This window comes from Tauraco erythrolophus, chromosome 18, assembly GCF_009769465.1.
Source record: "Tauraco erythrolophus isolate bTauEry1 chromosome 18, bTauEry1.pri, whole genome shotgun sequence".
In the NCBI taxonomy this organism is placed as follows: domain Eukaryota; kingdom Metazoa; phylum Chordata; class Aves; order Musophagiformes; family Musophagidae; genus Tauraco; species Tauraco erythrolophus.
In genome coordinates, this window is record NC_141482.1 from 13,850,217 (window position 1) to 13,863,770 (window position 13,554).

The 13,554-nt window shown below is 45.4% G+C and overlaps 1 protein-coding gene across 2 annotated transcripts in view; it reads left to right on the forward strand.

Moving 5' to 3' along the window:
* The window catches only part of CDH4 (cadherin 4), a 459,932-nt gene extending 448,243 nt beyond the window's left edge, over window positions 1–11,689 (forward strand). For both annotated transcript variants that reach the window (XM_086622684.1, XM_086622683.1), the window contains 5 exons: window positions 1,069–1,302; window positions 2,398–2,631; window positions 7,605–7,744; window positions 9,718–9,882; window positions 11,483–11,689. In XM_086622684.1, coding sequence (XP_086478810.1) covers window positions 1,069–1,302; window positions 2,398–2,631; window positions 7,605–7,744; window positions 9,718–9,882; window positions 11,483–11,689 — 980 coding nt within the window. The remainder of the gene's footprint in view (window positions 1–1,068; window positions 1,303–2,397; window positions 2,632–7,604; window positions 7,745–9,717; window positions 9,883–11,482) is intronic.
* Window positions 11,690–13,554: the final 1,865 nt, after the last annotated feature.

Below are 13,554 nucleotides of genomic sequence, written 5' to 3' on the forward strand. Positions count from 1 at the left end.
CAAGGCTCCCTTGAAAAATGGAGCAGAAATAAGAAAGGAATGTAGGAAGGAAAGTCTGTGGAAGCAGAAGCAATGTTTGAAAGCCTAGTGGGGAAGTGCTTTATGTAGCTTATATCCAGCACTGGGAAGAAGAGCCAGGATTGAAAATACAAGCTTAAAAAAGAATTGCTGGAGCAAGGCTACCTGAGAAGGGAGGTGATGGGCAGGCCAACACGGAGCTGCCAGATGTATGTGTGAGGAGAGAAATTAAAAATACTGCGCCATTTCTGGGAAGGCTGTTCTCTCTTGCCAGGGCAGGTATTGCTTTGTGTAGGTGGTCATTAGTCAGACAAATGGGGCTCTTCATCAATAAGGGGTTGGAGGACCAAGACTGCCGTGCTGCAGCATCCCTGCTGACTGGGACAAATGCAGAGAGGATGAAGACATACTGCTGCTACCATGGGTTAGTAGCACCACCCAACATGTTTGGTGGTGGTTCGCTCATACCGTAAGCTTTGAGCAAGGACCTTACACCACTAAAGCTAGAGCTGACTGTGGGATGGACTGGAGAGTTGGGCTTTCTTTGAAGCAGAGTAATAGTCTGCAAATCTAAAAACTGACCAGTAAATGCTACAATAAATACTGACCAACAGATTACACTACTTACTTTTTTTTCCCCCTCCAAGCCCTCTTCTTCCTCTTGTTAGCTGTCTTTCTAGTAATGGTTTTTCCTTTTCAAAACAGCCATTACCAAAACTTGCGCTAGCAGCTTGGCATCATCTCCTTGTATTTTTAGAGTTTGACTAAGGACGTTGCTGTAGGCTACAAATCTGCAGAACTCAACCTCCATGTTCTGCAGGAGCGAAAAACAGCAACATCAGGAGTCTTGGGGAAGTTTTAATAATACCTCTTAAAGCAAGGGACCATGAAAGTGCAGTATGTCCCTAATAAGGTCCAAGGAGGGCGGGTGAAAATCCTGGTTGATTGAAATTGGAAGGCAGAGAAGGGGCTGGTCCACAATGTTGTCATTGCCACTACTTCCCGAGTGATGGTCATCGGTCCATGTTTGGCTCTGCCTCTCCCGTTCAGGTATACCCCCCGCAAGCGGCACTGGCACTCTGCAGATCTACCTAATCGACATCAACGATAATGCTCCTGAGCTCCTGCCAAAGGAGGCACAGATCTGTGAAAAGCCAAACCTGAATGTCATCAACATAACAGCCGCGGATGCTGACATCGATCCAAACGTTGGGCCCTTTGTCTTTGAGCTGCCAAGTGTGCCATCTGCGGTGAGGAAGAACTGGACCATAACACGGCTGAATGGTAAATGGGGCAGGCAATCCTGAGGACGTTTGGACTCTGATTCACTAATGAGGCCACGTGCGGTTTCAAACTTCCACACTTTCCTACTTTTTTATCTGATTTTTATTTTTTAAAGCACATTATGGCTGACATTATAGACAAGATAGTTAATCAGAAATGATTTGTATCAGACCTGCAGCATAACTCTAAGAGCCTTGGCACTTGGCTTTTTTTAATGCAGTTCATAATTATGAACAGTGATCAGTAGTGAACAGAGTATAAATCATCCGTAATGGCCAAGGGGAAAAAAGCTATTATCAGTCTTCCTTATGTTCCAGTGTAATTGTCATAAGCCACAATCAGGATCAATGTTCATTTCTCTGACCATAATTGCATAAAGGCAGCCTTTTAATTTACCAGGGAACTGGGAGGGCTAGGTAGGTGTGAAGATTACCAGTATGTGAAAGATTTTGATATTGCAGCATGCAACCACGAATGGCCCTAATTGCTCCTCTTATTGGTAGTTTCAGCGGAGGATGGAAAATATCGTGGTGCCATGGGCTGGTTTTGGCCTCAAAGCTGGTCCCTGTCGCTGAGGTCTGGCACCCTCTGCGAGGCCAGGGGGAATGGCTTCTGCTCTCGCAGCTCGGGGCTCAGTGCCACAGCTCTTCTGTCGCAATGGAAGGGGACACGAGAAGGATTACCTGGCTGAGCATATCACTGAGAGGTGATGGGCTTCCCAAAAATCCCGAGGTGGGAGAGTAAGTGAGCAGAGAGGCTGCACAGTGGCCAGGGGCAGCCCAGGGCCAGGGAACACCATCTATGCTTTAGTATTTGCATCTCATGCCATTTTAAACGCGTGCAACTGGATTTGCAAACGGCATCAAGGCAGGTTAGTGCAGCAGTGAGAACATACAGTATTTTGCAAAACCCAAGCTGATCGTTGGCCAGACCATTAGGGCAGAAGTCTGAAGCTGTCCTGCCCAGGTGTGTTGTTGATAGCCTCTTCAGGACTCAGAAGACTGCTCTGGCAGAGGAGCTCTGCCTGTACAAGTGTGACTGCAAGGCTCTGCCAGTGTGTGTCATCTGTCTGTCTGTCTGTCTTGGTCTCTCCAGGCGATTACGCCCAGCTTAGCTTACGAATCATGTACCTGGAAGCCGGTGTGTACGATGTGCCGATCATCGTGACGGACTCAGGAAACCCGCCCTTGTACAACACATCCCTCATCAAAGTGAAGGTGTGCCCGTGCGATGAGAACGGCGACTGCACCACCATCGGGGCGGTGGCTGCAGCGGGGCTGGGCACGGGTGCCATCATCGCCATCCTGATCTGCATCATCATTCTACTGAGTGAGTACCGCAGGGGCCAGCACTGCCGGGAGACGTCGTGTTTCCCATCCTGTTCCCCATTGTCCCTTGCTACACGTGGTATTTTTCAAGAGCCGGGTGAGCTCCGTGCGAAGGACAGAGCCGTGAGCTTTGAGCTGCGGGGTCCTTTGCTGCAGTGTCAGCAAAACCAGCCAGAGAACTCTCTGCATGCGTTGGGACTTCTCTTTCCAAGACTTTCAGTAGCTTTACAAACATCACTGCACCTGACAACATCTTGTAGGTGGTAAGGGCAATATGATTCGACACATTTTGTGGGAAAAAGTTGAAGGACTTGTCCAAAATCCTGTGGCAGACTCCCCCAGAGCTCTCAAGTCCCTGACTGGTTGTGAATATACTGGTTCCCAGTAGCAGATGCACTGGTTATGAGGGTGTGGGTAGTCCCTGGCAGAGCCATTGCGTAGCTGTAGTTTTCTGGTTGTTCATAGGAAGAGAAGAATGGTAATTATTCTCATTGCTTGTAAAATTACAACAGATTGGAAAATCACGGTGGATTGCGAGTGGTTTTAGAGGAAGGATCCCCAGTTTGTCAGGATCACTGGAGGGACATCACAGACAAAGGCTGGCCATCCTTTGGCTCGAGGCAAAGCCTGTTCACCCAACACCACTGTTAGTCCTGGGCTTTCATGAGCATTACCAATAACCATGTGTGCGCACACTTAAAAATAAAAATGATATCATTATAACTTCAAGCAGGAGTTGGCACAGTAGGAGTAGATAAAAACGAGTGCTGAAATGAACAATGAGGTAAATATTCATCAAGAAACACAGGATGAAACCATGGGACTCCCATTAAAGCTAATGGGAGTTATGGTGCTAAATCACATTTAATATTTACCCCCAATGTGCTTAAACAGAGAGCAGACAGAGCGACGTATGCTACAAATGTCACCTAATGTGGGTATGATATGGTACATTAGGAGAATGGGTCATCTCTGGGCAAACATCCACCCTCGTGGGCCACCAACAGGAATATATAGCTGTGTAATTGGTTTACCGTGTCTGTCTGGAGAGCGAGAAAGAAAATCAGGGGTTTGTGGCCCTGCAGTCCCCGCTCCTCATCCAGCCCATCTGAGCTGGGGGAGGCATCCCCATGCGTAGCTGTTTTCCCAAAATCTGGGGTTCGTTCGCCCGCTGTGCAATAAACCAGTCCACACCCTGAGCCGAGATATTGCTTTATTACAAAATTGCACAAATTCAGTGAACATTTATACAGTATGTATTAGCATATTTACATATTCAGTGTTATTCTTTTAGACAATTAGTTAATTTTCTCTCACCTAGTATGTAAATTAGTTCATATGCTCAGTCCTTCACCTCTGCCTTTTTCTTTTCTGTCTGGGTCATGTTTAGGGTAGGTGGTCCGTGAGTCGGTGGTCACAGTCTGCCCCTGCCAGAATTATCTTTCCCCCAGTTACTGCTGATTCTTGCTTACTTTATATTTGGGATATTCTTCCAATCTCTTAAACCTTCCTCCTAGCAAGATGTTTTCCTTGTCAGTCTTTGAACTCCTTTCTTTGGCTCCTCCTTTAGTGATTAACGTCTAGCAGAGTCATCAACACTTGGCCAGATGTTTTGGATTCACGAGGACACATGTCCTCCTCTTGATGTATATTTTAAGGCTTCTCCACTATCCCTCATTATTTTAAAGGAAACAAAGTTCAGTACATTTTTTCATGAATACATATTTGTCCAGGATGTTCCTCTTTTAAGAACGGCTTGAGAGGCATCCCTGCCTATGACAGGGAGGTTGGATTAGATGATCTCTGAGGTCCCTTCCAGCCTATGCCATTCTATGATTCTATAATCATCCTGGTTTCAAGCATTATGTACAGATTTGCTTAAAGTACAACAAACAAGCTACTATGTACATGCAAGCAGGCCACTAACTTAAGTCTTAGCAGATTCAAGCAAATCCTTCGCTTAAACCTTTTAACTTTTCCACGGCCAGACACCATAGCCACAATTTCTGTCCTTCATTGGGTGTGGGGTCCCAGTAGCACAATCTTTTAGGCTGCTGCCTTCAGGAGGGGTGTTTGTTGCGAAGGCACCACATTGCACACCCAGAAGAAGACGCGGTGTTGGTCAGTCCCACCACGTTCGGTACACTGGGCTGTGCAGGCACGCCGCTGCCCGTGGGCTAAAAGTTTGCACTGGAAGTCACGGAGGTGATAAAACACAACTTTTTGCTGCTCTCCTATAAATCCAGTGCTAAAATATGATTTAAACAGTTGAAAATCCTATTGACTGAAATTAACTTCAACTGAAGGACATTTGATTTAAGAGATTCCTCTCTTCATTTTCAGATACATTATCCCATTTTAAATTATGGGTTTTATTACAAAAGCTTATTTTTACATTCATTGTAGTTCTAATTGACTTTTTTTTATCTCCAAGAGCTCCAAAGCACTGTATCAGTGATGAAAAATGTAATTTGTGATGAGCAGTTTTCCAGTTACATCCTTCCAGTGTTTTGCCTCCTTTCTATCTGTTTTTTATCACGACCTCTGAACAATAGCCTAGAAAAAGGCAGACGTAGAGTTTTTGTGCTATTTGTCCATTTTAGAGTCAGCAGGTCAAAGTTTGATGGCTTTAAAAGGAAGAAGCAGCAAGGGGACAGATCAGAGGTTGCTCAGGTGAAGGAAGTTTCTGGCTTTACCTTCACTCAAAGGTTTTTTCTTCTTCCTGATACCTGTTGTATTAGCTGCACGAATAACACATTTAGAAGAGCAATGCAATAAAAAATTGTGAAGGGTGAAGACAATAGATTTCAAGGAAAACTACATGCAGAGTGAAAATGGGTCTAACAGCAGTAATAGCACTTCCCATTCTGCAGAGTGAATAAAAGGAAGGAGAGTGCACTACATCCGCTATTGACACTTTGAAGGTCGGGGGTTTTTTTCAGGATAGCTGTAAAGGCATTAATGGCACAATTTTTTCCACAAGTGCATGAAAAAGTGGCATTAAAAAAAAGAAAAGAAAAAGATAAACCCTGGTAACCATTATAATATTGTCTTTGTGGACTAGCCAGGTATCTTGTTGTGAGAGACTTGAAAAGGAACGAGAAAAGAACTTCAATAGTCTGCTAAATAGCTGAGGTTTTATATTGCAGATAAGAGTTACATTTTCTTTCCTCTTCTTTTTTGTCTCTTGAATAGATCGAGGATAAGCATTAAAGAAACGCTGAACTATCTGAAAAGAATTTGGTTAGCTGGCAGGCAGGGATGGCAGCCAGTTGGCACACAATGGCAATAATTAGCTGTCCGGTCCTCTTCTGCTCACTTCACTGAGTTCCTGTTGGGTATAAACACTTTGGTGCTGGGAGGAAAAACTCAGATCCTCCTAACCACCTCCCCACACACTAGGGCTGATGGCTTGGCTGCCTGTCCGTGTCCCCAGGGTCTGGTCTGTTCTCCATCCTTGCCCTTGGTGAAGCGACGCCATGGCTCCGTGAACAGCCCAAGGGAAAGAAAACCTTGTTCTTCTTATGCATCTAAAAACCACAAAGGGAATTTGGGATCTTACATCTTCCCTGGGTTCGGTTGTGTTGGTGTGTTGTTTTGGCACGGTCAAGGGTTGACTTAAGTGAAATGAACCCGAGGCACATGTTCCCACCTCTGCTGTCCATCCATCTCTCCCTTCTCCTGCAGACTGCCACCGTCACAGCTTTGTGTGTGACTTGCGTGGAGAAGAGGAGGGGAAGCAGATGCTGGGAAGTGTAACTGCATCAGCTGCTCAGGCTTAATTTCATTTTTGATGACATTATTTGTAGCTACTGAGTTTGAGAATGAAAACTAACGTATTAACAGGTTCTTGAAGAAGACAAAGTGTGGTGGCTTTATGTTAATGGAGACCAAAGCTCCCAGAGCAACTTCCATGCAGTAAGTCACAGGGGGCACACAGCCTCCAGGACGTGGGTGGGCCTTTGAAGGATGAGGTTGTGAAGCAAGGAACCAGCGTTCCCTTTGGGTAAAGTTATTTAAGTGGGGGAAAATTTCTCATGATTCAAGAACTGTTCATCTCTCTCTGTTACCGTACTGAGAGAGATTAACCAAGCCTTGGCACGTCAGTGCTGATGCCCGTGGAGGCTGGCTACGTGCTACCAGATTTGCTCTCCCTTGTTCTGCAAAGCAAGCCCTGCTCTCTGCAAGGATTTCAAATGAATCATAGAATCATAGAATGGTTAGGGCTGGAAGGGACCTTCAAAGGTCATCTAGTCCAACCCCCCTGCAAGGAACAGGGATAATCTGAGATCTAATGGCTGATGTCATCTTGGAAGTCTAGAAAGCCTCCCTCACTCACCGAAAAAGAGTATAAGTGAGCCCAAATCACATGACACAACCCAGTACTACCCACCCTCCCGAAACCAGTTTTGTGTGATGTACTGCAAACAGCAGTGAAGTGTCTGCCGTGGCGAGGGCTGGTGACCTGACCGGGCATTGCCGTGTCACGCTGCTGGAGCAGCCGCTCGTGCGCAGGCACTGGTCATCTGTTCCCGTCTGCTTCTCAGCACCTCTGCAGCTCTCTTCCCTCCACCTTTATTTTATGCCCTGAACAAAAATAAAGGTGGAAATCTAGTCCTGAAAACACAGGGTTTAGATCAAATATTTTCAGAAAGCGTCAGTTTTCACACTTTCTGTTTACTTTTCCTTTGATTGTGTGTTTGGCTTCTGATAAACATCGGCTCAATCAGTGTTTGTGATGGATCTTGAAGAAATGTTTGTAGAGGAGGCCTGTCACAGTATTTACAGCTCTCACTGATCTCTCTCTTATAAATTGGAACATGCAATAGGATAAAATTTTATTGCTCATACTAGCAGCCCATGAGGTTCTCCATAGCAGAAGGGGGCAGGTGAGGCGTGAGGACACGCCACCACGCTCTGACACCTGCGCGTTGTGTGAGATCTTGGCTCACCCTGCTTTTTCTCCATTAACAGCCATGGTTCTGCTGTTCGTGGTGTGGATGAAACGCCGGGAGAAGGAGCGCCATACCAAGCAGCTCCTGATCGACCCCGAGGATGACGTCAGGGACAATATTCTGAAGTATGATGAAGAGGGAGGTGGAGAGGAAGACCAGGTGAGAAGAGCCTGCAGGTCATGGCCAAGGAGCAACTGTGCAATCTGTACTCTCAAAAAGGCAGAAACCACATTATTTTCACTGAAGTACTTGTAAGGGGTTGCGTTCACCCTTGTTTGTGCCCAGGCAGCTTTATTGGCTTCCCTAGTGTGGCATGGACATCGGTGAGAACAGCTTAAGTCCAGCATGTCACTGGGGCACTCTTCGGCACAAACAGGACCATGCTGGTAGGTCTGTGCTACATGGATTTTGCTACCCCCTTAGCCAGCTTCCTGGGGAGAGACTATAAATCAATCCATTGACACTCATGTTCAAACAATATTTCTGTTATTTCAGTCACGAAAAATGCATATTTTTCCCATTGCCCATCAGAGATCCAGCTAGCAGCTACCACCCTCTCCCAGTCCTGTGGCTGCAGGCACTTGCCTCGGCTTGCTTAAGCCTAGAGCTCCTGTGGGCTTTCCCTGCATTTACTTAATCGTCTCTAATGTGCCTTTAGTTTCTTTTAATTTCTGGACGTAGTTTGTGAGAAATGTCTAAATAGATTTGGGGATTTTCTTTTTCACTGCGAAGCATACAGTGGCAAAGCTTTGCTTGGTGACAGAGCCCTGAGCCACAGTCTGCCTGAATGCGTCAGCTTTTCTGCGGTGGCTTCTTCTTACGGACACCGATGCTGATGTTGCATGAAAACTTCCCTGGCCTGCACTCCTGGGATGTGCTGTCCCTCTGCTGTGGATGTGTTTCCTCAGCTAAAATAGCAAAGTTTGGTTGCTCATGTTTAGGTCACTGGGGTTTTTTATTCCTACCTAACACAAAGAGCCCATGACACTCAAATATGACATTCACACGAATTACGGAATCACAGAATGGTTTGGGTTGGAAGGGACCTTAAAGACCATCTCGTTCCAGCCCCGCTGCCATGAGCAGGGACACCTTCCCCTCGATCAGGTTGCTCAAAGCCTCATCCAGCCTGGCTTGTGACTTACGTGACTCCCATGGTTGGTGTCAGTGAGTCCTGAGGTCAGTGGTTGGGGCTGGTGCTTAAGGAGTAGACAGAACCACTGCAGCACATCCTGCTGCGGAGGTCCTGGCAGCATCTGAAGGTGAGCGGCTGAGCCTGGCGAGAGCCACCGCGGGGCAGCCGAGGCAGGGACTCTTCCCAAAACTTGTGAAGGAAAAATCTTTGCAATTAGCATTTCTTTTTTCTTGTCTCTGACAAGTTATTTGTAAATATTGCTCCTGGAGATTCAATCATCCCCGTCTGAGCAGAAGAATAGTTTTACCGGTAGAACAAAGTACTGTTACAAGCATTCAAACTACCTGAAGTATCTGGTTTCAGGCAACTACACTGTAGGCTTAAATATTTTAGAAAGGATTCGTTAAAAATAACAGCAAAGGAAGAGCAGCAAAACACCATTACCTACATGAATACATTTTTAATGAAATATTACCTGGTTCTCATTCCTTGATAGAAATCTATTCTGTTGGGATTTTTCACAAGCAGAAAGAACATAATTACTTTGAAAGGCCTACATGCAAAATGCAATACACATTTTAATGTTTTAACTTCTGTACAAATGTAATTGCAACAATATGTCTACCAACACTCTGTCTTTACATTATATTATGTATTTCATCAAAAAGTTATGCACATACTTACGCACACGCAAACCGAAGCCAATTTTTTATCCGAAAGCTTTAGACACCGTGTAAAATATTCAGAAAGTATTTAAATATTTGATTTAACTTCAGTATTAGGATACACTCTTAGGAGGTCGATTGTATGAGCTACTCAGAGGTCAGGTTCATCTGTAATTTAGATAGTTAGAGGTGCTACATACCTGGGGATAAGATTTGCCATCAAAATTCAGCTGAAATAGGATTAGACCCCTCGACTTGTTTGTACGTTGGGTGAGTAGATGATCTGAACAAAAAGCTCTTGGTTTTACTCTGTGCCTTTCCGTTTGTCACAGGATTACGATTTAAGCCAGCTCCAGCAGCCAGAGACCATGGATCACGTGCTGAACAAGACACCTGGAGTCAGAAGGGTGGATGAAAGACCTATTGGTGCTGAACCGCAGTATCCTGTAAGACCAGTAATCCCACATCCAGGGGATATTGGTGACTTTATTAATGAGGTATGTTCTGTAGAGTGTCCTGTGCCGCATCTTAAAGGCTCACGCAGCCGGCTCACATCAGCTATGCAACGTTTTCCTGGCTGCATGGCCCAAGCGATGCTACTACTCGCACGAGGAGTCTGATCAAAGCCAGGGGAACAATTGGAATGAGCAAAGGATGCAGGACTTGACCTAAGGAAGTCACTGAGTCTGTAAAAAAACAAAGTGCAAACAAAAAGCTCACCATTTCTGCAGCTATCACAAACACCATGCTTTTCAGCATCCAGGCAGCATTACCTGATCCCGCCCTCCCTTGGATTATGATGAATGTTGCAATGCTGTCAGTAAAAACATTGTCTGGACATGGACAAAGGAGCGTTGTCCGGGTGGGGGGTGGCGGCAGGGCAGCTGCCTGGATTGTCCAAAGCCAAAGGCACAATTTGTGGCTCCTGGACTTGTAATTATTTCACCAGTCTGTGCCGTCCTAGTGAGCTCTATTTGGTCTAAAACCTCAAAGAGTTTACAGAACAGAGAGATTGAACTCAGATCTGAGAGGGTTTCTTTATTTTGTGTTAGATTACTGCTCCTTTATCTGCTTGTGCAAATATCTTTCCATTTAGGATTTCTTATCTCATTTTTAGTTTTGAGTGATTGAGTGGTTACAAACCAATCAATGCATTATTTCCTCCCAAGACAAAGCACACCATCCATTTCCTAAGTCAGAAAAATAAACGTTATAGCAATTTAATTCTATTACTGTATCCATTTCCTGCTGTGCTTTTTCTCATTTGCATCATTAAAATTGCTTCTTCCTTTGTCCCTGCCCATCCTTCACACACACATTTACACACATCCATGCATTCAAAGACTCGCTCTTACACGTGTTCCAGCTGCTATCCACTGCAGTAAAACCTATTCCATCTCCCCACGCTGAGACTGGAGTTTCCAAAGGTGTGAGTGCAGAACATTTTGCTTTATTGCAGGTCTATTCCACTCGACTTTTCCCGACACTAGGCTGCAGCAAAGCAATTTTTTTCTCCATATCCTGAGGCCATCTCTGTGTCCTGCCTGCTCTGCTGCCCACAGCACACAGGAACAGCAATGCTTCCCAACCCTCTGCCCAGGATTTCACACCCCAAGTCTCTCCTAATTGCAGAGGAAAAAGCATATTTTGCTAGGAGTGATTTTTTTTCTTCCTAAAGGAATCAGAATTATCAAAATTAAAATCACGGTTCTTGGCAGGAGAGGAAGGGTGCTGTTGGTTCTTTCAGTGGCCAAGCTAGGCAACAACAGGCAACCCCAGAAAGGACACAGCATCCGGAGCAGAGAGCTTTCCAGATCCAGAGCTGGATCCTTGGAAATGACTCCCCTCCCGCTCCATCCGGCTCTTTTACAGATGTGCTGGAGTTTGTGGATGTTCTGCCGGGGGCAGCCGGGCACAGGGAAGCCCCAGGACCCTCATTTTGTCCCCATCCTCATTTAGCTTCTCACCATCCACTTTTAGCTTCGCTGCAGGGATCCCGAGCATCCCACCAGCCCGACCCTTGCCCCGACACCCTTCCTTAGCACCATCACCATCAAACCCCGCGGCGGGTATTAACACCGTGTGTTTGCCCCCAAGGGCCTGCGTGCGGCGGACAACGACCCCACGGCCCCCCCCTACGATTCCCTGCTGGTCTTCGACTACGAGGGCAGCGGCTCCACCGCGGGCTCCGTCAGCTCCCTCAACTCCTCCAGCTCCGGGGACCAGGACTACGACTACCTTAACGACTGGGGGCCCAGGTTCAAGAAACTGGCGGACATGTACGGGGGAGGCGAGGAAGATTAAACTGACCTCACGTTATTTAAAATTTAAAAAAAAAAAAGAAGAAGGAAAAAAAAACAATTTAAAAAAAAAAAAACAAACCCACAGACGACAACATTGACAAAAAGAGCCGATGCAGAAGCAAGAACTGTACAGATGTGGCAGCTTTTTTAATTAATATCCCCTGCTGACTGTATTGTTATTTTTAGTGGTGATATAGGAGGTTTCTTTTTTTTTTCCTTTTTTTTCCTTTCCAATTTTTTTCTTAGAATATTGAGCTGTCTCGCATGAACACTTGTCTCTGCTGCAGGTTTTTTTTTGTTGTTTTGGTTTGGTTTTTTTAATGTCAGCTGGGATATTGCTCGTTTATCTGCTTTATGACTAAAGAGAGTGAAAGGCACTCTGTCTTAACTTGAATTTCTTAGAACAGAAGCACTGTTTTTAAAATATATATATATATATATTTGAAAGTGCCTTTTGGTGCATGTATCAGATCCCTTCAATCTCAGGAGTGATGAAAACAAACATACAACCATCCTGGGCAGCACTCCCTGTGACCCTAAGCCAGTTCTAACTGGGAAGGAGTTAACATAAAGGAACTGTGGAGATTGTTTCTTTTTTTGCCTTTTTTTTTTTTTTTTTTTTAAGGGGCGACTCATTCTGGGGTGGAAGAGGATGGGGGGGTCAGGGAGGGGGGCGGGGAAGATGTTTTGAGTCGAAATCTTAACAGCCATCTTTAAGCCTCAGCAGGTGGTGAACTAGTCATCATGTTGTATATAATTCAGTGTTATCAGATGCAAAATACTGACCGGGGGGGGGGCTCTGCTGTCACCTGGTCACACTCAATGTAGCTGCATAGAACTATAGCATTGATCAAGCCTTTGGTTATTGCAACAGAAATCTCCGACAGCCCTCGCCTGAACCCTGCAAAGTAAATTGTGACATGACCAAAGGCCCATTTGTTTGTTTTTATGCTATCGGCGTGTCCTGGCTCCCACGACCCCTTGAGTGACGTAAATACCGGCTGGGTTCGGTGGCGGCGGTGATGTCCCACATCTCCGAGGATGCCGCTAGCGCGCAAGCGGATGCTGCTTTCCTCACGGCAGGCAGGGGCTGGGTAGCGGCTCCGCTCGAGGCCGGGGCAGGGCGAGGGGCAGGAGGAGTTTATCAGCACTTTTGCCATCCGTAAGTATGGAGTTAGTCTAGTACAATATTAATGCCTTGGAGCATTAGTAGCCAAAGCTCAACAACATCGTGTAACTCAGCTAATGTGTGTCCTTTCTCTTTGGTGGGTAGGCGCTGCTATCTGTAGTAAATGTTCTTTTTTTGGAGAAGTGCAACGAGGGCCTATTAAGTATCTTGTGGTTAATATGCTCGAGCATTGCCAAGTTAAACGAGAGGTTTTGCAGCATCCAGGCATAATTCAACATCAGTATTATAAATGGTAGCATACTACCTAGTTTATATGTAGGGTCAGTTTAACCAATAACAAATAGTTATTAGCTTTTTTTATTACATTTTTCCTTTACTGATTTGGACTAGTGGGTTTATGTCTAATGTTTGTAAAATGATTTAGACTGCATGGATGTGTAATATAAACCACATTTAATGGATTATGAGCCACTTAATTAATGTGCTATGAAATCTTGGATTACCTGTGTTTTATATTCTGCAGACGATTTTGCAGCGGGTTCGCTAAAACTTGTAAAAGTGCTTAGATATATTTTCATTTAAATCCAAGAATGTGCACAGGATTGGAAGGTGATTATCCAGGGGATAATCACGCTTTTTTGATATCTCAATTAGTTCTCAAGTTGAATGCTAAGAGTTAAACGGGGGGGCGGGGGGGAGCGAGCGCGTGCACCGAGAGAGCGGCAGAATGAGAGGAC